The following is a 23,574-nucleotide window of genomic DNA, read 5'->3' on the forward strand; positions in this document are numbered from 1 at the left end:
TCTCGTTTTGTGTCTCTGCCTTGTAGACCCACAGTAATGAGACGATAGGGAGTATCCGATGGAAAATAGCCGAGCACTTGAGCTGTCCGGTGGACAATGTTCAGATCTTTGCCAATGATAGCGTGGTAAGTGCTAATGACTCTGTGTTTCTCTTATAATCTACTTGCTCAGATTTATCTCATCTCCATGTTTCACTCTTCTATCTAGTGGGTGTTCACAACCCAAACTACAAAACAATGCACAGTTGATTCTTCTGCGCAAGATGCTGTTACTTCTTATTGAAGGATTAGCTTACAAAATGTATTGTGTCGATTTAACAAACCACTGACTTGGTCTTTCTTTGCTGCCCCTTAACCATATGCTAGTTAACCATGAATCGGGACCAGAAGCTTCTGTCCCAGCTTGGCTTCAACGATGAGCAGAGTCTTACTGTGAAGAGCTCAGGCACTGGCACTCCCTCCGGCAGCTCCGAGTCTTCAGCCTCCGCCTCGAGCAGTTCCAGCTCTGCCGTCTTCAACTCTGCCTATGCCTTGGAGCAGGTACCATCTCAGACATAAGCCGCGGTCACAGACCATCTCCACACAGAAGTTAACGCATTTTGACGCTTTGCTCCGTTTACAGGAGAAATCACTACCTGGGGTAGTGATGGCTTTGGTCTGTAATGTGTTTGAGATGCTTTACCAGCTGGCGAACCTGGATGAAACCAGGTTTGATACTCTTTTAATCCAGATACACATTGTTGGATATATGTGATTTAGTGGGAACGTTTAATGGTGTACAAATGTTTCAGTCTTTACAATTGGATAACTTTTTTTTAAAATTTATGTAGTTGTGCAGTCACTAAGGCTACCTTTGAGTAAGCAGGAGACCTTCTTGGAATTTAATTTATTTGTTATCCCCAGGATCACTCTTCGTGTGAGGAAGCTGCTGCTGCTGATTCCAACCGATCCTGAAGTACAAGATGCTCTCGATAACTTTGTTCCCAAAGAATCCAGTGTCTGGAGTCATCAGGTAACTCGGACTAAAACGGTCACTCCTTTCTATTAACTTGCACTTGGAAAGTAATAAATCTGTAATCTTAACTTTAATATGAAGAAATATAAAATTATCACGTTTTGTTTTTGCTTTCATATGTTGCTGAAGTGGTTTACGGCATATTAACATATTATAGACTTATTTTTATCATGTGTCCTATAAAGCTCCTAATTTACATAAAAATAAACTTAATTTCTTGTGAGAAAATGCTGAACTTGAATTGTTTTTAATTCTACCCTTATTTTCAGAGACATTCAAGTTGAGAGAACATTTCGTACTGGAATATCGCAAATTTCAGTCAGGATGCTGTGACGCTAATTCATCTTTTTAAATTGCACAAGAGCAGAGTATGAAGCCATCCATGTCGTTTTTAGGCTTTTATATGGCAAAGTTATAACATACTGACTTTTATATTTGGGTCGGTCAGATCAAACTGAAGAATCCAATCTTCAGTTGTTGTTGTTTTTCCCATATTTACATGATAATGTCGGGTTTTTCTGTCTTTGTGTTTCTTTTCTTTATCCTTCCTCCACTTATATTATTTTGTTACTCTTGTAACTCTTTCTGCAGAAGACATTGTTCACCCTCGGCCAGGGCGCAGGCTCTCGATCTCCATCCATGTCATCAAAGCAACAACATCAACCCAGTGCTGCATCCATCTTGGAGTCATTATTCAGATCTTCTGCTCCTGGAATGTCCACATTCAGAGTGCTGTACAACCTGGAGGTACTTATAAATTTATCACCCATGTTTTCCTGTATTTTGTACATGTTCTTCTCCCTTGCAGTGGTTGTGGAGCCTTACATCAATTTCAAATTTGTATGTCATCTCAACCTGTTTTTCAGGTGTTGAGCTCGAAGCTCATGCCCACGTCTGATGATGAGATGGCCAAAACCAGCAGCAAGTCATTCTGTGACAATTTCCTAAAGGCATCCGGCCTCAGGTAACAGTACAGACTATTGAAAGTCCTGTTGAAAGAACGCAGCCTTTGTCATCCTTTATTCCCTGTGTGGGACGTGTCGGCACATTTGTCAACCTACATTATATATTAGCATACATATGTCACATGGCATATGCTTCTGTCCAAATTGCCTCACAGTATTGTTTTATTTTTAGTCTTTGACAGCATGCGTTGTTTTTTTCAGTTTTTTATTTCGTCTTGTCTTTGCAGTCTGGTGGTGAATGTTATGCAGAGAGATTCTATTCCATCAGAAGTGGACTATGAGACCAGACAAGGAGTCTATTCTATCTGTCTTCAGCTGGCCAGGTGCAACATATTTCCTGAAACATTCAGAGGTGGAAAATTGTGGCTCTAAAATGCTAAGACAGATTTCAGGGCTCACATGGCTGCTATTTTCTAGGTTCCTTCTGGTCGGCCAGAGCATGCCTGCAGTGCTGGATGATGATGTAATCAGGGATGGAGAGGCGCTATCGTCTCGTCCGTTCCGCAATGCTGGCCGGGCCGGCCGGCAACTGTCTCTCTGTGGAACACCAGAGAAGTCCTCATACAGGCAGATGTCGCTGTCTGAGCGTTCATCCATACGGGTGGAGGAGATCATGCCTGCTGCTCGTGTCGCTATTCAGGTACTGAATAAGCATTCTCAGTATGAATACAATGCAAAATGCTTTATTCATCCCAGAGGCAAATTCTTTTACAACAATGCTTCACACAGAGTAGAATAGAATAAATAGAATAAATAAATACATTATCAAATAAGTCATAATAAGACTTAAAGCAAATATATATAATGATGTACAAGGCTTAACAGTATATATGCATGGAGAAATGGCTTGACAGTAAAAACAAAAAAATCACTCTTTACAAAGAAGAGTTATACAGTCTATTAGTTACAGGGAGGAAAGAAGGAGTCCCTGTTGCACTCTGTAGTGCACTGGGGTGGTATCGGTCTCTTCCTAAAGGTGCTCCTGCAGTTGACAGGGACATCATGTGGGGGGGGTGGGAGTCTTGTACAGGTGGTCTCAGAGAGGTCTGATTGACATTATCAGCCCTGCACAGGTTTCCATCCACCCCTCGGTTGCTGGTCTGTCTGTAGCCTGGGATGGTCCTCATGCCGCTCCAGACCTCTCATGTTCTTCTGCTGGAAGCTTCCGTTCCAGCTTCCTCCTATATTTATTTAGCCTCTGATCTTTAACTCGGCTTCAGTGCCGCCAGCTCGTCCGTCTCATTAGCCAGCGATTTTTGCGTGATGACCAATCAGAGACGAGGCTTGAAACTCCTCTTCACCTCTAGTCACCATTGTCTCTGTTATTGCGTCGCCACTTCCTTTCCCCGTGCTTAGTTCCTTCTCTGCATCCTCTATGGGTTTTCTTCTGATGGTCCTTGTGGAGGTTCAGAGTGCACGAGCCCTCTAATCATCGAGATGTAGTACCGAATGGTTTCCACCACCAATACACTGTTCATTCAGTTCAGTGCATTTATTTTTTTTCAAATATAATGATTGCTGTCCTTTTTGTAGACCATGGAAGTGGGAGACTTTACATCTACCGTGGCCTGTTTCATGCGTCTAACCTGGGCAGCCGCAGCAGGCCGGCTGGATCTGGTTGGGAGCCCACAGCCAATCAGAGAGAGCCACGGCGCACTTCTCCATGGAGTACGCACTAGGGTCAGCAGTACTGGTGAGACACTCCCCTTTCTGTATATTTGTTTCTTCAGTGTGCATAAACACAAACAGAAAAGTTGTAACGCTCCTAATTAATGTCATTCACTGATGTCCTGTCGCCATTTTGACTATAAGAAAACCAGTCGCGGTAAAATGAAAGTAAAAAGGTTGTGTGCCTTTGCAGGGAGCAACTGCAGCTCGAGCAGTGAGGGCGAAACCACGCCCACAGCACTGCATGCTGGGATATGTGTCAGACAGCAGAGCGTCTCCATTAAAGATGCCATCATTGCCAGAGAGGCTTTGTCACTGTTGGTTACCTGCCTGCAGTTACGCTGTCAGCAGCTGTGTAAGTCTAGTGCATGAGTGCAAATACAACAGCTCAATATATTGTCATCATTTCTGCACATTATCATCAGTGCTTGTCAGACTGAACTTGATTTTCTCTCTATACAGGTTCTTTTTACAATCTTCCGTCTGTCAGTGATTTTATTATTGATGTTCTGCTGGGGTCTCCCAGTGGAGAGGTAAACAGCACACTCCATAAATGACAATAGAGGCGCAAAAGTAATTTATCTCTCACAGCAGTGCCTGTAATTATCTTTCCTCTGTGTTTTCTGCTCCTCAGATCCGCCGCGTAGCTTGTGATCAGCTGTACACTCTGAGTCAGTCGGACACTTCAGCCTTCCCCGATGTCCAGAAACCCAACTTGTTCCTTCTCTCTGTCGTCCTCACTGCCCAGCTGCCACTGTGGAGCCCCACGTCTGTCATGAGAGGGGTCAACCAGAGGTACTGAGTAAAGGCAATGGATATACAAAATCGCTGAAACCTCTGCAGACATCTCACCTTGGTTTTGTTTTCCTGTCAGGCTGCTGTCCCAGTGCACCGAGTACTTTGACCTGAGATGTCAGCTCTTGGATGACCTAACCAGTGAGTCACTTGTGTTGATGATACTACCCCAGTAGCGTGCTTGTTAGCTCATTTAGTGGGATTTGTAGCAGCTGAAAACTCACTGACAGCCTATAAATTGTGTAAAGGAGTAAAAACAATAGCTGGAATTCCTTCATTTATTTCTACTTTGCTTTATTTACTTCATGGCCCATATTGAAGCTTACCATAGCCGTTGTCTTCTTTAAATTCAGTGGCGAGCAACATTTTGCAGTTAAACTTATTTTTGTACCCAACTAAATGAAGCCCTGTTAACAGCTTTCTGGGGAAGCAGGGCATCAATTGGTAGCATCACAGGGTTGCAGTGCATCAAACAATTCATACTTGCATTTCTCCACTTTACCTGACCTCCCCACAGCGTCAGAGATGGAGGTGCTAAAAGTGAGTGCAGCCACCATGCTAGAGGACGAGATCTCTTGGCTCGACAACTTTGAACCCAGCTGGAGCTCCGAGATGGAGACCAGCGAGGCGGATAACATCCTCCTGGCAGGACACCTCAGACTCATCAAGACGTTACTCTCACTCTGCGGCAATGAAAAAGAGCATCTCGGTGAGCCGTTGAAAGAATACGTGCATTCATGTTCACAGCTATCAAACGCTCCCTGGAGCCTCTAATCTGACTTTGTGTAACTCTCCTCAGGTGCCTCTCTCATCCAGCAGCTGTTGGATGACTTCCTGTTTCGAGCTTCACGCATCATCATCAACAGTTCAAACCCCACGCCTTCCCCGGCCCCAAGTCACGACTTCCACCCCAAGTACGGAGTTTTTCCTTCTTTAAAAAATAAATGAATAAATAAAAGCGCTGTTTGTAGTTCCACTGAGTATGTTTCAGGCATTTCTTTTGTCAGGCTTTTGTTTTCTGCACTATTGCACAAAGCCACTGTGTTTTGGACAAAGACCCGAATGTTCATGTTGACAGTTGTACTTTATCATGTGCATGTGCTGTCAGGTGCAGCACGGCCAGCAGCAGGTTGGCAGCATACGAGGTGCTGGTGATGCTGGCAGACAGCTCGCTGTCCAATCTGCAGCTCATCACCAAAGAACTGCTGTCCATGCACCACCAGTCAGACCCTTCAATCTGCAAGGAGTTCGATGTAAGCATCTAATACTGTCACTGCTACTTGCAACTCTACCGCTACTACAACACTAGTAGTAGTAACTACTTCTACTATTGCTACTAATACTAAAATACTACTAATACTACTATCGATGATAATACAACTTCTACCCTGACTACTACTAATACTACTTGATACGCCATCTATCACCACCACTAACACTATTTCTACTACTACCACCATAATAATACAGCTATTATTACTTTCATCTCTAAGAATTCATCTACATGTACTACTAATAATACTAACATTTAATAACACTACTAATGCAATATCTACCAGCACCACTGCTATGACAATTAATTAATAGTAATTTTACTATCTCTACCTCCTCTACTCCTAATGATACTACTTCAACCACTGCTAATACTGAGACGACTACTTGTACTACTATATCTAACACCACCACCACCACCAAACTTATTATTACTGCTACCATTTTTAGTATTATTACTGTTAATGTGATTACTCCCATTATTGTTACGGCCACTGCTACAGCTGACAATAATAATCTGTTTTTGCATATACTTTTGAGAATTAGTGTAATGTAACCCCCTGTTGTCTCCCCCTCAGTATCTGCCCCCGGTGGAGAGCCGGTCTGTCTCAGGTTTTGTTGGACTGAAGAACGGCGGAGCTACGTGTTACATGAATGCTGTATTCCAGCAACTTTACATGCAGCCTGGCCTACCAGAGGTACCCTGGTTTTTTGTGCCCTCATGACAGCATATACTCACTCAGTGAGGTCTCCTATTTGTGGGCAGACTCTTATTGAGAGGGTTAAACCAGTGTTGGTTTCTTCAGTGTTCATATTTGGTTTCAGGCTTTCTTGTCCATTGAGGACGACACAGACCAGCCAGAAGAGAGTGTCTTCTACCAGGTGCAGTCTTTGTTTGGACACCTGATGGAGAGCAAACTGCAATACTACATACCCGAGAACTTCTGGAAGGTAAACACATAGTTTACACAAAAAAAAAATGTATGTGAGTGTTTTGAGTGTAATGCATTCACTGTTTCCTTAAAGGGCCTTTGAGTCTTTTCAGCAATACAATCAACAAAAGCATATTGTTTGTTTTGTCATGACTTGATCTGATATGTAAATACAATCATGATCATCCTCATGTAAATGTGTGTGTTTTTAGATCTTCAAAATGTGGAATAAAGAGCTCTATGTGAGAGAGCAGCAGGATGCGTATGAGTTCTTCACCAGCCTGGTGGACCAGCTTGACGAGCATCTCAAGGTATAACTCACATATCGGTTTACAAAATCATTTGGCTAGTTTAATACTTAAGTTTGTTTTTATTTGCTTCACTATATGATTATTCACGCAATTCTTTTCCTCCTAGAAAATGGGTCGGGAGCAGATCTTTAAAAACACATTTCAGGGAATTTTCTCAGACCAGAAGATCTGTAAAGACTGCCCTCACCGGTGAGCCTGAATTTTTGACCTAATAACGTTTCAAACTCACTTTTTTTTTATTCTTTTCCTTGACATAGCATCATCCTTTTTTATTTCACAGATACGAGCGTGAGGAGACTTTCATGGCGCTGAACCTCGGTGTGACTTCCTGCCAGAGTTTGGAGATTTCATTGGACCAGTTTGTCAGAGGAGAGGTGCTCGAGGGCAGCAATGCCTACTACTGTGAGAAATGCAAGGAGAAGGTGGGTATACTGCGACGTGTGCTTTTTATCCTGCTGTGTGAAAACTTTAGACTTGATTTACTGAAAAAATAAATGCAAATTTGATCGTGCACGAACACATGTAGAAGCCTATCTACTAAGGGGACACTCTGAGGATGGTTGACAGACGGCAAAACAACAGACACTAAATATTCAGCATGGTTACCTGAACTATAATGGAATATCCTGCAGTACTGAAAGGAGTTTATGCTAATAAATACATGTATCCCTTACATTATGTAGTACATTTGGTGTGATATGGAAGCAGTTGGGTTGTTTATAATTCTATATGTATAGAACGTGTTTGAAAAGAAGATTCAAATCAGCTGACCCTGTGGACAAAATAGTTCTTCTTAGGTCAGTTATCTCCTATACTGTGTTTTCTTGTGTTTTTTCTTCAGCCAAGACTGTTTTTCACTCTATCTAAATATGTTTGTTGATGTTCTCCCTAAAGATGTGCAACACCAAGTTGTCAAATTTTATTTTGAGCTTGTGGGCATTCACCTCTTCATCCAGTCTCCCCATGGGAGACGAAGCAGTAACACACGTAAAACAATCACATACTTCTTTCATCACACTATCATTGTTAGTTGATCAGGCACAAACCAAAGGGTCAGTCTGTTTCTGTGAACATTTGATTTGGCACCCATAGTAAATCAGGCCCTTTATGTACTAATCATGAGTGTATGTCTGGTAATTTTCACAGAGGACCACTGTAAAGAGGACGTGCATCAAGTCTCTGCCCAGTGTTCTCTGCATTCACCTTATGCGCTTTGGCTTTGACTGGGAAAGTGGACGCTCCATCAAATATGACGAACAGATCAGAGTAAGAAGTGTCTCTGAACCCGTGATCCACACCTCCATTTATTGAAGCATTTTCCTAATTATGGTTCTAAATCTGCCTCATCTATTCGGTGCATAGTTCCCCTGGGTGTTGAACATGGAGCCGTACACCGTCTCTGGAATGGCTCGTCAAGACTGCAGCGGAGAGGGAGGCGAGGGAAGAGGCGACGGTGCCTCAGGAGGGTCACCCAGAAAGAAAGTCACCATCTCTGAGAACTATGAGCTCGTTGGGGTTGTTGTCCATAGTGGACAGGCGCACGCTGGACACTACTACTCCTTCATTAAGGATAGACGGTGAGACACTTCACTCATCAGAATACTATGTTCCTTTTTTAAGTGGTAACACACTCTGAAACTGAAACATTCAGTTGAATTCCCTGGCTGTTTGTTTCTTTGTGTCTTTGTACTTTATATGAGGTTCTTGAATCTAGTGATGATTGGAGGAAAATAAACTGTTTTTGTAGTTTAAGACAAAATCAGAAGACCTCCTTGGGTCGCATTAATGCAGTGTCAGGCTTTGTGTGGGCTCATAGTTTAGCTGCTAAGTGTCTCCAGATGTTCTGGCTCTGCCAGGCAGGAATGCTCGCTGGATAAGTGGAAAGAGACCACAGACGCTAACGTTTGGCACCCCAGTCTCACTTATTTTCCTGCTCATATCCTCACTCAAGATTAAAACAACACGGAACACTTTTCGTATGGTACAACACACTGTAGAGCTAATGCTCAGTCCATTATAATTGATATCAGGTCAGGGTTTTTGTTTGTGTTGCGAGACAACAAAAGAAATTCTGATTGGTCACAGGTGGAAAACCTGTTCTGTGGGAGGTTTATCAGATGTAAAGCATGCTGTAGCCTCCTGTGGTATGCACTGAAGGTCCATCTGTCACCAGAATGCAATGGGCGTCTTGCAAAATCAAAACTTTAAAACAAAGTACATATTTTATCTACACTCTCGCTGACTTTTCCAGTTCAGTTGTAACACTTGCAATTCATCACATTTTCTCTCTTGTGACTTTATTTTCCTCAAACTCAAATTTTGCTTTTCTTCCATGTCTGTGTGTCTGGCAGTGGTAGCGCCCGAGGACGTTGGTACAAGTTCAATGACAACGTGGTGGAGGAGTTTGACATGAATGATGAAACTCTGGAATATGAGTGCTTTGGAGGAGAGTATCGCCCCAAAGTTTACGACCAGTGTAAGTCATCAACCCTTTTAGACAGCATATGCATGAATGTGGATTATTGCTCAAGTTTATGTATGTATCTGTGTGCCCACAGCGAATCCGTACCCTGATGTGCGGAGGCGATACTGGAATGCCTACATGCTGTTCTATCAGAAGATCAGCGATCAAAACTCGCCGGTCTTGCCCAAGAAAAGCAGAGTCAGCATCATGAGACAGGAGGCCGAGGACCTCACGCTGTGAGTCAGGTTCACACTTGTACTTGATCAACGTCACTCACTTTGTGAGCATTTGGTCATAACATCATTTAGAGCACATCAGTCACCTTTCCCTGCTGCAGTGTGCAGAACTCTGGAAATGTATTGATATTGAGGGGAAATTGTGACTTGGTTGTATCTACATATAAAACCACACATTTACCAGATTTAATGCAATAAAACAAATATTGACATTCAACACAGCTATCGGTCATGTTTACATGTTGTTTATTTTGTACTTATGTAGCCGCTATCATTGTGAAAACAACAGCATTCAATGTTGCCCCATTTCATCAGTTCCATCTACTAGCTATGTCATGTCGGTTTCCCAGATCTGCCCCATCCTCCCCAGATGTTTCCCCACAGTCCTCTCCTCGCCCACCGCGAGCTAATAATGATCGCCTCACAATCCTCACCCGCCTGGTTCGCAAGGGGGAAAAGAAGGGTCTGTTTGTGGAGAAGATGCCCGCCAGCATCTATCAGGTAAAGTGACCTGGAGCTGCCTGCGGAATAAAGCGCTCAAAGAGAAGCAAGTCGGTCTTTATTATCGGCTTAATGGTTTGTGAGCCACAGAGAGGGAATTGTCACAAACGATTGGGTTTGACTTCTGTGTTTGTGTGTTGTGCAGATGGTGAGAGACGAGAATCTGAAATTCATGAGGAACAGAGACGTCTACAACAGCGACTACTTCAACTTCACCCTCTCCCTGGCCTCAGTCAATGCAGTATGTGATTTGTCTAATCCAGGGTTTTAACACCATTGAGGGATGAGCCTGCCTCACAATTTGAAACAAATCACCCCCACCGTCGCGTTGCATATGCCTCATTTCACACCAAGTGTGGTTTATAGCTGACTTGCTAATGTTTTTCACATTATTCATATCGAGCTCATGGGAATCATAGTTAATAAAAAGCACAGCTGAAGTCTGCAACTATTCTAACTGTTACAAACATAATGGAAATTACCTTGACGACAGACATAGGTGACCGGAAGCCCGCAAGAGACCGTTTTCAAAAACGGTGCAAGGAGGAACATAAAATAGGGGGAAAACCCAATTTCACTAATTGCCGACTGCCATTAAGCCTTGTACGTATTTAAACTAAATGCATTTTAAGGAAGAGTTTAAATAAATGCATGGATTTTGAATCAACATGATTAATTGACATATGTTTTCATTAATTCTCTCCATTAACTTGGTAGCACTAATTATCAGTCATTGGTAGATGTGATAAATTCGCCTTCTGACAGAGATGAAATCAGAATCACAGTGACTCAACCCTGCCCGAGGGTTTCCCTCTGACCCAGCAGATATCTTTCGACTTCTTCATGCCCCTGAAAGCTCTTTGGCACCTCCCAGTGGAGACACATCCCACACTTTGTTAACTCCTTGTCTAATTATGTCACTTTGTCAATATTCTGTAATGTCTGCAAGGACCGGTAGTTTTCCTGCACACAATAATATTTAAAACATGTTGCATTGCTCCCAATAATGGTACAATATAGAGGCAAAACACTGTCATGTGCTGACACAAATAACCACATAATGCCACACAAAGAGATTCCCAAATGTCTGGCATGACAATTTTCTTCAGTCAGTGCATTGTTGTGGTGGAACGCAAGCAGAAGTCGTCTCAGGACAGACTCTTCTTCACTGCAAAGCATCAAAAAAATTGCCTGTTGGTTAAAATTGGACAGGAAGTAACCAACCACCAATGGTTACTACATCATCAAAAAACAGTGGGGGGGAAAAACTCACAGTAACTGTTTTGTTTATGTCTTTAGTTGTGTTGTTTATTCATATTTCATGTATATTCCTGGGGATAATGTAATGTCTTGCAAATTTACAGTTGAACTACAGATGCATCTTAAGAAAATTTGAATGCAAAGAAAATATGTGGTTCATAAATAACATATTTAATTATTTCAAGCCCTTTTTTTGTCAATTTGTCTGTAAATTTAACCGATAAGTTAATCCGTCTTCTATACTGCTTCATCCAGTTGGCTGCTGGCTCCTGGAGTCAATATCAGCTGACTGGATGGATGCAGGGCAAATCCTGAACAGGTCAAAGGTCGATTGCAGGGAGAACAATGGAGCATTGCATGACTCTACGGGCCTCGTCAAAAGGCCAGAACTGTTAGAATCAGTATTTTAAGAGTCCTTGAAACCTTTCCACTTATAAAGAAGTGAAATAAAATGTACTTCTTGGTGATATTCAATATTTTTAAAGATGCATCTGTATTGCAATGCTGGTTTAAATATATAATAACACTGTAGTTTCAGAAATCAGCTGGGTTTTTTTTTTTTTATAAATGTTTCTGCACTATTTACAAATACAGCATTTGTACTCTTTTATCAATGTACACATATTAAAAATTGTTGACTTTTTTGCAGACAAAGCTGAAGCATCCGGGCTATCAGCCCATGGCCAAAGAAAGCCTTCAGCTGGCCGTTCATTTCCTCTTCCACACCTACCTGCACACCAAAAAGAAACTCCGGTAAGGACAGGCAGTCACACACTCACATGTGCCGAGTATGAATGTCGTGGCACTCACCATTAAGTGTGTTATGTGTGTTTCTCCTGCAGTGTGGACACTGAGGAGTGGATGGCAACAGTGGAGGTGTTGCTGTCAAAGAGCAGTGAAGCGTGTCAGTGGATGGTGCAGTACCTGGTGGGACAGGAGGGACGAGAAATCACCAGGTCAGTCACTTGTTAACTACCAGCTGAGCCCACAGAGCCGCCCGCCGCAATGTGGTTCATCAATTTATGCGATACGAGCTTATTCGGGACAGGATGTCCAAACCATTTTAGTTGAGGGACAACAAAGAGAGGAATTCAATCTTAAGTGGACCGGACCAAAAAACGTTTACATTAACCTTTAAGTTGTAGGGAAAAACTTACAATGTCCTTGTTTTGTAGCAAAGAAGTACAGCTGCATTCTGAAAAAGTGACACAATTGAAAATATTTGACAAACCTTCAAACATTTTTACAGAATACGTGTAGGTATAAGTTTCTCCTTTTGAATGTTGTGTTGTTGTTTTTTACAATTCCCATTGCTGGTAAATACAGTGAGATGTCCTTTATTTGCTGAAATATTTTTACGGTAGTGGCATCCAAAAATGCAACGAATTACTTGACTTTGTGCTTTATTTGTTCCCCAAATATGCCTCAAGGTCCAAAAGTTGTTTCTTTTCAGGTAGTATGAATTTTGAATCGTTGACTCTCGCTGTGTTATGGCATTGATAGTAAAGGCCTGCTTCATTGTCGATGAGGTAGTTCGGGCTCTGCTAAATTACAAATCTTTTTTAAGGGAGGAAGGTCGTCCCACAAGCTGGATTGGACCTCCTGGTGGGCCAGTGTTGACCTGCTGGTTGTTATATTTAATCTTTCAATCTCTGTGCTACAGAAAGGGTTTTTTGTGTCTTTGTGATGCGTCATTTTCTCAAATGCTGCTGCTCAAAGAGATTAAATGAAACGGTGCAATCACCCCAGTCATGGCTCAAGAAACATCTACGATAGACCTGGTGTGTTGGGGGTTTTTTTTCTCACAGTGATTTTTGCAGGGACTTGGCCTGAGTTTAATCACTGCAGTATTTTTCACAGCTGTCCCGGTGATATGCGATACTAGAGACTTGGCAGCTCCCAAGCGCTGCTCTCCCACTCTAATCAATGCATACTTAACTCTCAGGGTCAAATGTGGCCTGATAAATGTTGCTTGAGCTGCTGAGGCTTCTCTTATGTACATATAGTCACATACTTGAGCTCAGCCTGACGATACACAAGTGTCCTCATTACTGTATAACATGGTGTCATCACACAGACACTCTCTGCTCCTCTGTAGCACTCCTCTGCGAGTGCACTTACAGTTGCGTCTCCACTGACGGCACGGGTATTAAAAGCACCTGTGTGCATGCCGCTCGAACGCTGATTGGCTGAAAGAGCAGGTCAGTCTCCGGAATGTAAGCATGCCGAGTCAGAGGGCTGTGCCCTCCAGAGAAAGGTGTTGGCTGCTACGACTTGGTGTTGGAGCATGGGGTGATCATATGGTCCTCAGACATGATTGGTTGTTGAACATCAGATGTTTGGGCAATACTACACCCGCCCCCCCCATTCACATACCATACGCCTCTTCACAGAAGCAGGAGGTACACAGTGTCATTCTCAGCTCTGTTCGTTGTTTCAAGACCAAAATCTACCAGCACATGAACATGTTTTATAACCTTCCCTCCTTTCTTTGATGTATTCTCTCCCGGGATACCAAGCGTTGGCAATATTTATATACGAACGTTGTTACGACCAGCAACGGGTCCCAAAACTTGGTTTTCGGTAGACTCCCTGTGGCTTCATTTTTTAAATGTTGTTTTAACAACAGCTTCTGATGTCCTTGGGTTTCTTTCTGGAGTAGTTTATTGATCTCTCCTCTGTTTGCTTTATATATTGCCGGCCTGAACTCCTTCACACACAAACAATCAAACATGGTGTGAGACAGACTCGGCAGATTAGAGAGAGAAATGTTCAGAGTTTAATAATAATAATAATAATGATGTCACACAATCAACACTCCTTTTTTAATTAAATTATACATCACTTCTTCAAAGAGTCTTTGATTCCCCCCCCCCCCCCCCTACAAAAAAATCCACTAACACACCTCAACACTAAACCAGGAGCATATTGACAAAAGCAGTAGTACAGATGAAATCCTGACAATACAATGCACCACATCACAAGTGCAACAGCTTCAAGATTACTAGATTTACGCTGATTCGCTGTGATGCAGGTATTGATTATCACGTTCTGTCCTCTTCAGGGTCTGTCTGTTGGAGTGCAGCGTGAGGGAGGTGAGACTGGTCGTCGCAGCCATCCTCGAGAAGACTCTGGAGAGCGCGCTTCACTTCGGAGACCCGGGGGTGGACAACTTGATAGACGCTCTGCTCTCCTTGTTGGACAAAGACGTCCCAGAGAATGTGAAAAACTGTGCGCAGTACTTCAGCCTCTTCAGCAACTTCGCTCAAAGGGTAAATCTGCATTTCTCTGTTAACGCCACAGTGCAAACGAGTCGTTTGATCCGGTAAGAATCCGAACGGCTTCATCCACTCCGGTTCAGTCATTGCACTCACGAGCAGACCGCCAACTTTCCCATGAATAATGACCTCGCCGACTTGGCAGCGCAGTGTTTACATATCTACTGACTGGAGAACAAAGCGGCTTACAAGAAGCATTGGATAAGGGAAACAATGGACACAGAAGAGTAACAGTGTTTTGTGGTGACTTTAATTAATGGCTTGTGTTTCACTCTATTATAAAAGTGGAGTTTTACAATGAAGTGTGGCTGGACAGAGAACAATGTTGGTGTATTCAGACAGGCGCAGATTAATCCTCTTCAATCATAAAGTCCTCATCAGGCAGATATCGATGTGCTCATTGCTTTCGCAGCACCACAGTTTTGGGCTTAAAAAGGCTTTAGTAGTCCAATGAGCTGAGTACTAACTTCAGTTATTGCACACCCTGGATCTGTTGCATTCACCTCATGTTCACAATGTCCCACAGTGAGAATCTCACTACAGTATCGCCCGTTCAAGGAGGTGTGGGTGTGAATGTTCCCCGGCTCCACCACATTCACTCCTGAAACTCCTGCTGGGGGGGTAAAAGGGCAACAAATAAAGAATCTGCAAATCATTTTCTGAATTTTTTATTTTTTTTGTCCATTCTCTCACAGGGTTGTGGTCCTTGTCAGTTGTTGCTGAAACACTCAGCGTATCGCCGCATGCTCGTCTTCCTGTTAGGACCAAATCGTCAGAACAACCAGGTACACAGATCACTCGGCGTGTTCAGTATTGCACAGTAATATGGGCAGATTGTATTAAAGCATGAGTACTCTTTCACTTGTGCTCCTAAAATCCACGTCCTTTTACACACATGCTCAACTACTGTCAGACAGACTTTACAGGTATTTAACGTGACAAGCCAGACTAAAAAACAAGCTTTTTTTTCTGGTTGCTGTATTTGCTTTCTGTACTGCAAAGGATAATACGGCAATTATTGTGAAAGAATTTGTGCAAAAGTGATGTCCATGGCCATGCTTTTATCTCATCTTTGATAGTTGTTTCTTGTATTTTTTTTAACAAAGGACTGAATCTAATTTCATTGCATTCGTCGCAGTGATTTAAAAAAATAAATAAATAAAAAATTCTCCCTCGAAGTTTTTCATTGTAACTTTTATTCATTGTCACACATTCATGGAAAAAAAAAATCCACAAAATTCAAAGTGAGTTTAGAAATGCCAGCGTTTGAATAATACCATAAACTGGTCTGGTTGCTGTGGATGATTGAGAGAGTTGTGTGTATTTTGACAGAACCGGCGGTGGAGTCCCGCTCAGGCTCGAGAGTTTCTTCACCTCCACACCACTCTGGCCCTCATCACGCTGCACTCGGACCTCGGCCCCCAGCAGACGCACGGTGAGACCCTCACTTTCCCTCCCTGGTACTCGCACACGTTCATCCAATCCAGCTCTCGGGTCTAAATGCGTTTTCATCTCTCTCTCTCTCTCTCTCTCTCTCTCTCTCTTTTCGTCTCTTTGTTGTCCTGTGTAGCTCCAGGAGGATTCAAGCTGCGTCTCGGTAGCATCCCGTCATCCACCCCGCTCCTCCCCCTCCACGCAGACATCCTGGCCTCACTCTTCACGCCAGAGGGGCAACCTTACCTTCTCGAGGTAGCGCATGAATGAAACGGCAACTCCCGGTGTTGTTCTGATCTCCTTTCGTAGTTGAAAGTCACTGATGTCCTTCTCTTCATCGTGGCTCTCCGCCAGGTGATGTTCGCCATGCGTGAGCTGTCGGGGCCGCTCTCGGTCCTGATGGAGATGGTGACCTACAGCTCCTTCTGCAATGAGCCTTTTTCTCTGGGAGTGTTGCAGTTACTGAAGGTAAGAAACCCTCGAAAAGCGACTCGCTCGCTCGATCGCAGACGAGCGCGTCTCGTAATGCTCACTCTGCATTTCAGACCCAGCTGGAGACGGCGCCACCTCACGAGCTGAAGAACGTCTTTCAGATGCTGCAGGAGCTGCTGGTGAGTCGTCGTCTTCATCGACCTCTCGTCCATCACATTGCCGCCGTTTCGCCAGCGTTCAGGCCACGTCGTGCTTTTTGCATGTCTGCAGAGTCCACGTTGTTCCGTGAGACATAATTATTGTTATCCAATCTTTTACTTTCAGGTTGTGGAAGATCCTCTACAGGCCCAGAGACTGAAATATGCTTTTGAATCAGAGAAAGGCTTGTTGGGTACGGCTGGTGATTTATTAATGTGTTTTATTTGTTGTTATATACAGGTTCATCTCACAAACTTAAAATACAATGAGAAACATTATTTTTACATAAATTAATACAGTTAAACCCTCATATACAGGATCTTGAATTATACATATAAACTGAAACATTTCCAAGTTTTTTAGGGTAGATATTGTAAAAAAAAAAAAAAAGTCAATAAAATTAAGAATACAGTCAAATATCTTTTATTTTCACGTCTTTTATTATTTTCGCATTCTTTATTATATATACAGAGTGTAGAAATAAATGATTAACCTTTCTCCTCACAGCTTTGATGCATCAGAGCAACAATGTGGACAGTCGGCGCTGCTACCAGTGTGTCAAGTTCCTGGTCACATTAGCCCAGAAGTGAGTACAAATAAAGATCCAACATCACCGTTATCCCCCCCCACACACAAACTGTAAATTATTGTGAATTATTTTCTCTTTAACAACACACACACACACCCCCTTTGTCCCTCCAGGTGTCTTCCAGCCAAGGATTACTTCAAGGACCTGTCTGGTCACTGGAGCTGGGCCGTGCAGTGGCTACAGAAAAAGGCAAGCTTATTAATGACTGCATGGCCAAAAGTGTTATAGTCCAGTGTTTTATTGCAGCCGCGCATTGTATGCACACAATTACAATAATTGGCAGGAAAACTGCTGGTGATATTGTTTTCACTTCTCATTTCACTTCCATTTAATGCTGTTTGAACTCCCTGTCTGTAGTTTAAAGCCTCTTCTTGCCTGTGCAGTTGTAGCCCGCAAGCCGTGTGTTGTTCTGTATTGTGATTTATATTTTCTACTTCGTTTTGAGCTTTTTCGGTAGTTATCCACCTCCGACAGCAACCCCGCAAGTACCTCGTTGTTAGAAATCCCCGGTGTGCAGCGCAGTTCATGTCCCGTGATTAAATCATCCCGTCTGCTCGGAGTGATTCATATTTCCCTCCGTTCTCAGATGACAGAACATTACTGGACTCCGCAGAGCAACGTCTCCAACGAGACGTCCACCAATAAAACCTTCCAGCGCACCATCTCTGCACAGGTACCCGCGTTGTACACGAACGCGTTCGTCGTCCTACACCCTCTCAGCTAAACACAAGATGTATGACTGTGTGTGTGTAACTCCACAGGATACCTTGGCCTACGCTACGGCGTTGTTAAACGAGAAGGAGCAGTCTGGCAGCAGCAACGGCTCCGACGGCAGCCCGGCAAACGAAAACGCCGACCGCAGCCTCCGACAGGTAAACCTCCGCCGCAGCGTGGCCGTGACCCGTGGAGTTTCAGCCGCCGAAAAGCAGGAGAACGGCGCGAAAAATGGATCGTCTCCGCGGCGCCGCGGAAGCCGTGAAGGCAGTTGGTTACCTCCCACGGTTGTTATTAGTGGCGGATTGGAAGCCGCTGTATTCTTCTTTGACTCCCGCTGAGCTCGTCAGGATTCTCGCACAATGTGAGATTGTCAGACTCGTTCTGGCATGATAATGAGTGTGTTTTATAGAAATTGTAATCCCACTGTCACTGCTGGAAATATGGATGGTTCAATTTTATTTTCTTAATTTTTCTTTTAAAACATTTTTTTAAATCATTCTCTGGTCTCATATTTAAAGAAAAATTACACATTATTATTCCCAAAAGGAAACTACAGTAATTTATTAAAAGTGATTTGCGTGCCCTCAACAGCACATGCTTCTCAAAAAACTAATAGAACAGAACTTTGTTCCATAATTGTATTTTATCAGGAAAACTTGAAAAACAAACTGGAATATTCGAAATGATGGTGATTTTTAAAAGCAAAATCCAGAATTGTCAAAATATTCCAAGTGTGGAAACATCTGACAGTGAGATGCTCAGGTATTTATCGCACTCTTCTCCTCCTCCACAGGGGTCAGAGTCTCCCATGATGCTCGGTGATTCGAAGAGCGATCTAGAAGACGTCGACTCTTAGCTCCTCCAGCCGGTGGGACCCCCCTTCCTCCTCCTCCTCCCCTCCTCCCATCCCCCCGCGGAGACGAAGCACAGCTCCGGCAGCCATACCAGAAAATAAATAAATAAAAGGGCTGCACTTCACCTCTGATTGGTCCGGACATTTAGGGACTCCACAGATAGCCAATCAGAACAGTTTGTCTCGCGGTCGCTACGGCAACGGAGGAGCTATGAATAAGTGGTGAATTACTTCCTTTTGAGAGCAGCCGGGGGCGACGACAGAGACGCATCATCATTAAGGGCAGCAGAGTTGATTAGGGTGGGAAGTGCAAACAACTCTTGACTTCTGTTTTATCTTTTTAATCATTCATTCACTCAGAATGACAGCCAGGTGGAGGATGGGTTTGGGTTGTGTTTTAACAATTTTCTGCTCATATTTGCCAATGTACCTACATAAGACATATTCATACTGTAAAGATATGTAATTTCCAGTGTAAGATAGTATAAGTCTTCTGTGCTCTTTTCCACAGCCAATGCGAATAGCGAGAGGTCACGTCAGCCTCTAGAGGAACCCGCAGACACACGTGCTCACTTGTACAGGAACGCCTCCACACACACACACACAAATACACGCACACACTCTCACACTCACGCACACACACAAACACACAAGCACCTGGGAGTGGGGTGGGGTTTAAGTATGCACTTTATAGTCTAGCCCGGTCCATGGTGACGTACAGCAGCAGCAGCTCCGGTCAGTTCCTCTAGGGCCTCCTCGCACTCGTGTCCTCCTTTCTTTTCTTTTTTTTTTGCTTTTAACAAACATATTTGCAGTGCCACATATGCAGACCTGCAGACGCTACCGATGGCAAAGGCTGCAACTTGACCTTTGACCCCTGGCCATCACATTGTAGCCTCGGAGGAGGAGGAGCATGGGGGGGGGGTTATGCAGTATGGAGGCAGACGCTGTCCCAGAAACGGGACAGTTTCAGGCCCTCAGCAAATCTGAAACGAGCAGTGCCACAGTCAGCACTCTTCCTCCACTCCTCTTCCTCCTTGTTCTTCTTGCTGACAGCCGGCCTCATGTGCAGATTTAGTTTTTTTTCTTCTTTTTATCGCAGTGTTTCATCTTCAGGGGTGCATAGATACCACTTTTTTTTTTTTTTTTTAATATAAACGTGTTTCTTGCTACCATTTTCCTTTATTTTTCCCCGACTTAACAAATTTTCTTTTGCCAACATTTGATCATTGACTGTTTTTTCCCCTCGGCTATGGCGACACACTCAGACATCCTAGTGTGGGTAGATTTAACAAAAACATGAAAAGAAAAAAAAAAACCTTTGATTTTAAATGTTTTTATTACCACTCTACATGCATTGGGTTTTTTTTTTTTTTTTTTTTTATTTCCTCCCGAACACAAAGCTTTGTTGTGGACGTTATGTTGCCGACTGCAGCACACCAGGTTCACCGATCAACTGAAATAAACGTGCCATTGACATGAGATGCTTTTTATGGGAAATTACTGGATTTATACTGGTATCAGTGCATCCCTACTCTTCTTTGCCTTTTTTTTTTTCTTCTTTTAATCTCTGGATGGACTGAATGCCAGAGTATATTTTTTAAGGACTAACTAGCCTTATGCAAGACGAGCTGATCTCCAAGTGTACAGATCAGGTGGGGTGGGCCACCTGAGGGCACGGAGGGTGGGTGGGGAGTGGGGGGGGCTCAAGAGCATGTTTTTCATTTTCGGTGCCAAGGTTGCATATATCCACACATGAAAACACACGACAAGTAACACTTTGATAAAAACTCGTGGAAAAACATGCAAGCGTGTGTGCAACTCATTCACGTCGCTCACGGGACGGGCTGTCCTCGCGTCACTTACCTTCACTTTATCAGGTTTCTTCTTATTTTGGGTTTTTTTTTTTCCCAGTTTTGCTTGTTCTTTGCCTTTTTTCATTTTTGTTCATCATTGGACACGCGCATCGAGGAGCTGAACTCAAATATCGCTCCGGTGTTCACTGGAGAGCAACACCTGCGTTTTACCATCACCCCCTCCACCCCACCCCCCCACCTTTTGTCTTCGGGAGACTTGAAGTGCCTTAACCTCCCGATCCCACCCGCCCTTACCTAACCCCGCTACATCTCGGATGAGGTGCGTCGGCATCCGTGACGCCAAACCAGTCTCTCCTGTAACAGGACTGCCTCGTGTCCATCCCTCCCCAAACTGAGACAGGGAATTTCTTTCCTCTGTGTCGTCGCAAAGGATTGTAGGAATGTAACTGTTGATTCTGTGTGTGCATGGATGGATGGATGGATGGATGGATGGATGAGGGTGGGCGGGGGCTTGGCAGTGGGGGCGGTGTCCATTTCACTCTGTTGAAACAGGGTGCAGGCATCAGCGCAGGTTGAGGTGAAGGTTAAGAAAATAAATTAAATTAAATGCTGCTTCTTTTCACTCCGTGCTCCGGCGGATTAGCGCCCGCTAGATGTTTGAGAAGACCACACTTGTTCCGAAGACATGAGCCTAAAACTAGTTTAGCAGATTAGCCTCTCAGCTTTAACAGGTCAATGTTTACAGTGTGAGGACCATAGGGCAGTCATGCAAAATTCATTTTCCCTTCAGCATCTGCTTTGCAGTCGATTCACCAAGTCTCCTCTGCATCCTCAGAGCTCAAGGAGAGTTTAAAAAAAAAAAAAAAAAAGAGGCTGTTTTTTTTGTTGTCGTTTTTTTTTTAAGATCACACACACATACATATGCACCCACTTCACACAAGCTTCATTTCCCTCTATCTCACTAGATGTGAATGTCACGTTGTGCTCTCCAGCACATTTGCATGTGCGGTGGTGAAAGTTTGTCATTTCTGTGTGATGGGGGAGGGAGAAAGGAAAAAAAAAAAAAGCCCCCCCCCCTCCCTCCGCCAACACATTTTGTTTGCCGTGTCATTCGATGTCATTAGCACTTAACTGTCACAAACACGACCCTCCTCTGTTGGCTGGTTGCGTTGCTGTCTGAGGAAGCTGCATGTTGTCTGTGCCAAAGCTTTGGCGAAACCAGTCGCATTTAGCCAAGAGTGTGTCATTTAGGTGCGGCCCTCTGCGACTTCATCCAACGACTCAAAAAAATACACGAGAAAAAGAAAACCGCAACTTGAAAACAATCTTTTTGTTTTAATCCTGGGATGCGGGGAAGGACGGGCGAGTGCGTGGGTCGGGGTTGGCATCTGTTACGGGTTTTTACGGTCATTCAATTTTAGAAACCCTCTTCTGACATCAGAGGATTCTGTACTGCATGTTAAATTCAATTTTGATTTGTACATCAGAGTTTGATTAAGGGGAAATTTGATATAAAATAAACTGGAATGCACAACTTTTTGTAAACCTTGTTTTTCTGTATGTCTGCAGGCTGTGGTCATCGGTTACCCTTTATTTCCCCCACGACTGGATTTCAAATTCACAATATTTTTTTTTTCCTTTTAATTTTCAAGGAAATGAAAATTATCTTAAAGTGAAGGATAAAACTTAACTATCACGTTAAAGGAAATGGCAGAAATTTAAAGAAACTTTCAAATGTAGAAAAAGTAGTTGAATTTATGACAAATGTTCCTTTATGTGAAGGTGGTAAAAGGACGATGATCCCACTTGTCTCTACTCTAAATAACATCAGTTGTGTAATGAATCCATGCACAAAGGAAGGTGATGCATTAAGAACAGGTGGAAACTACTGCTTGGGCAGACAGACACAGAAATTGATTTCTGTGAGTAGTTGTGACACAAAATTTAAGGAAAACCGCCATTTGTGTCCACGGTCTAACAATACCTGTCGAAAGATCATTTAACCTTTAACAGCCACATTTTAAAAAAAGTACAATTATTTGGATAAATTGTCTTCCTGATTCCACATAGCTGGTGATAATGGGGTTTTTTTGTTTGCTTGTTTAAAAATGTAGCATTTTCTTGTTTGTTAAATGAATGGGATGGAACGTCTACTTATAGTCTCAATTAATCTTTGCAAATGAAAAAAATTTACATGAGCTGCTCAATAGTTTTATAATGTAAAGTGTAAAAGGCATTACAGATGTGCTATGAGGATACAGTAAAGTCCAAATACAGTAATGTCGTCTCTGATTAGTTGTTTATCCTATGGTTCATGTGCCATTCAACTAAAATATATTTACATTTTTTGTCACTGAAACTGATCAACTTGCAGCTTTCACAGAGCGTTCAGATGTTGCTTTGCCATCCACTGAATGTAATTGTATAAAACACTCCAGACGGAGAGGAGTCTGGCCCACAGCCAACAGGGAGCTTGTTTCATGAGATTTTATTATGGCAATTTGACATCAGCCATGTGGTTAAATGGTTTAAATAAATTGGTAATTATTTTTTAGGAAACTAAAGAGTGGAGTGGCCATCCGCAATCCTCTCCTGAAACAGCAGAAACTGGTCTCACTGCAGGGCTTATCAATAATGATCAAATGTCCAACTTTCAACATCTTTTGCGATCTGTTGAGAAAGGAATATGGTTTTCTGAGATTCACAATCATTGGATCACTTTTTTAATTGCATTTAACACAGCGTCCCAACTGTTTTTGGCATACTGTAGACAGTGTTGGTCACTTTAACCCTTTATAGGAACCTCAATACTTGGACATTTCCTGTGCCCTCCTCGGT

The 23,574-nt window shown here is 43.1% G+C and overlaps 1 protein-coding gene across 1 annotated transcript in view; it reads left to right on the forward strand.

Moving 5' to 3' along the window:
* Window positions 1-20,478, forward strand: part of usp24 (ubiquitin specific peptidase 24) — a gene marked incomplete at its 5' end in the record, with an annotated part of 41,917 nt that extends 21,439 nt beyond the window's left edge. Inside the window, 41 exons of the mRNA XM_080506825.1 lie at window positions 27-125; window positions 366-539; window positions 622-707; window positions 903-1,011; window positions 1,606-1,761; window positions 1,881-1,978; window positions 2,207-2,302; window positions 2,397-2,619; window positions 3,513-3,672; window positions 3,841-4,002; window positions 4,110-4,180; window positions 4,282-4,442; window positions 4,522-4,583; window positions 4,960-5,151; window positions 5,242-5,356; window positions 5,551-5,695; window positions 6,293-6,412; window positions 6,540-6,665; window positions 6,859-6,957; window positions 7,064-7,146; window positions 7,238-7,379; window positions 8,104-8,223; window positions 8,320-8,534; window positions 9,309-9,433; window positions 9,516-9,657; window positions 10,008-10,158; window positions 10,304-10,399; window positions 12,068-12,171; window positions 12,261-12,374; window positions 14,483-14,690; window positions 15,392-15,481; window positions 16,029-16,131; window positions 16,267-16,385; window positions 16,485-16,598; window positions 16,676-16,741; window positions 16,887-16,953; window positions 17,268-17,346; window positions 17,463-17,538; window positions 17,936-18,022; window positions 18,111-18,221; window positions 18,860-20,478. Of these exons, the coding sequence (XP_080362951.1) occupies window positions 27-125; window positions 366-539; window positions 622-707; window positions 903-1,011; window positions 1,606-1,761; window positions 1,881-1,978; window positions 2,207-2,302; window positions 2,397-2,619; window positions 3,513-3,672; window positions 3,841-4,002; window positions 4,110-4,180; window positions 4,282-4,442; window positions 4,522-4,583; window positions 4,960-5,151; window positions 5,242-5,356; window positions 5,551-5,695; window positions 6,293-6,412; window positions 6,540-6,665; window positions 6,859-6,957; window positions 7,064-7,146; window positions 7,238-7,379; window positions 8,104-8,223; window positions 8,320-8,534; window positions 9,309-9,433; window positions 9,516-9,657; window positions 10,008-10,158; window positions 10,304-10,399; window positions 12,068-12,171; window positions 12,261-12,374; window positions 14,483-14,690; window positions 15,392-15,481; window positions 16,029-16,131; window positions 16,267-16,385; window positions 16,485-16,598; window positions 16,676-16,741; window positions 16,887-16,953; window positions 17,268-17,346; window positions 17,463-17,538; window positions 17,936-18,022; window positions 18,111-18,221; window positions 18,860-18,922 (4,929 nt within the window). The 3' untranslated portion in view covers window positions 18,923-20,478. The remainder of the gene's footprint in view (window positions 1-26; window positions 126-365; window positions 540-621; window positions 708-902; window positions 1,012-1,605; window positions 1,762-1,880; window positions 1,979-2,206; window positions 2,303-2,396; window positions 2,620-3,512; window positions 3,673-3,840; window positions 4,003-4,109; window positions 4,181-4,281; window positions 4,443-4,521; window positions 4,584-4,959; window positions 5,152-5,241; window positions 5,357-5,550; window positions 5,696-6,292; window positions 6,413-6,539; window positions 6,666-6,858; window positions 6,958-7,063; window positions 7,147-7,237; window positions 7,380-8,103; window positions 8,224-8,319; window positions 8,535-9,308; window positions 9,434-9,515; window positions 9,658-10,007; window positions 10,159-10,303; window positions 10,400-12,067; window positions 12,172-12,260; window positions 12,375-14,482; window positions 14,691-15,391; window positions 15,482-16,028; window positions 16,132-16,266; window positions 16,386-16,484; window positions 16,599-16,675; window positions 16,742-16,886; window positions 16,954-17,267; window positions 17,347-17,462; window positions 17,539-17,935; window positions 18,023-18,110; window positions 18,222-18,859) is intronic.
* Window positions 20,479-23,574: the final 3,096 nt, after the last annotated feature.

The sequence above is a fragment of the Blennius ocellaris genome (assembly GCF_963422515.1).
Source record: "Blennius ocellaris genome assembly, chromosome: 12".
NCBI classification, from domain to species: Eukaryota; Metazoa; Chordata; class Actinopteri; order Blenniiformes; family Blenniidae; genus Blennius; species Blennius ocellaris.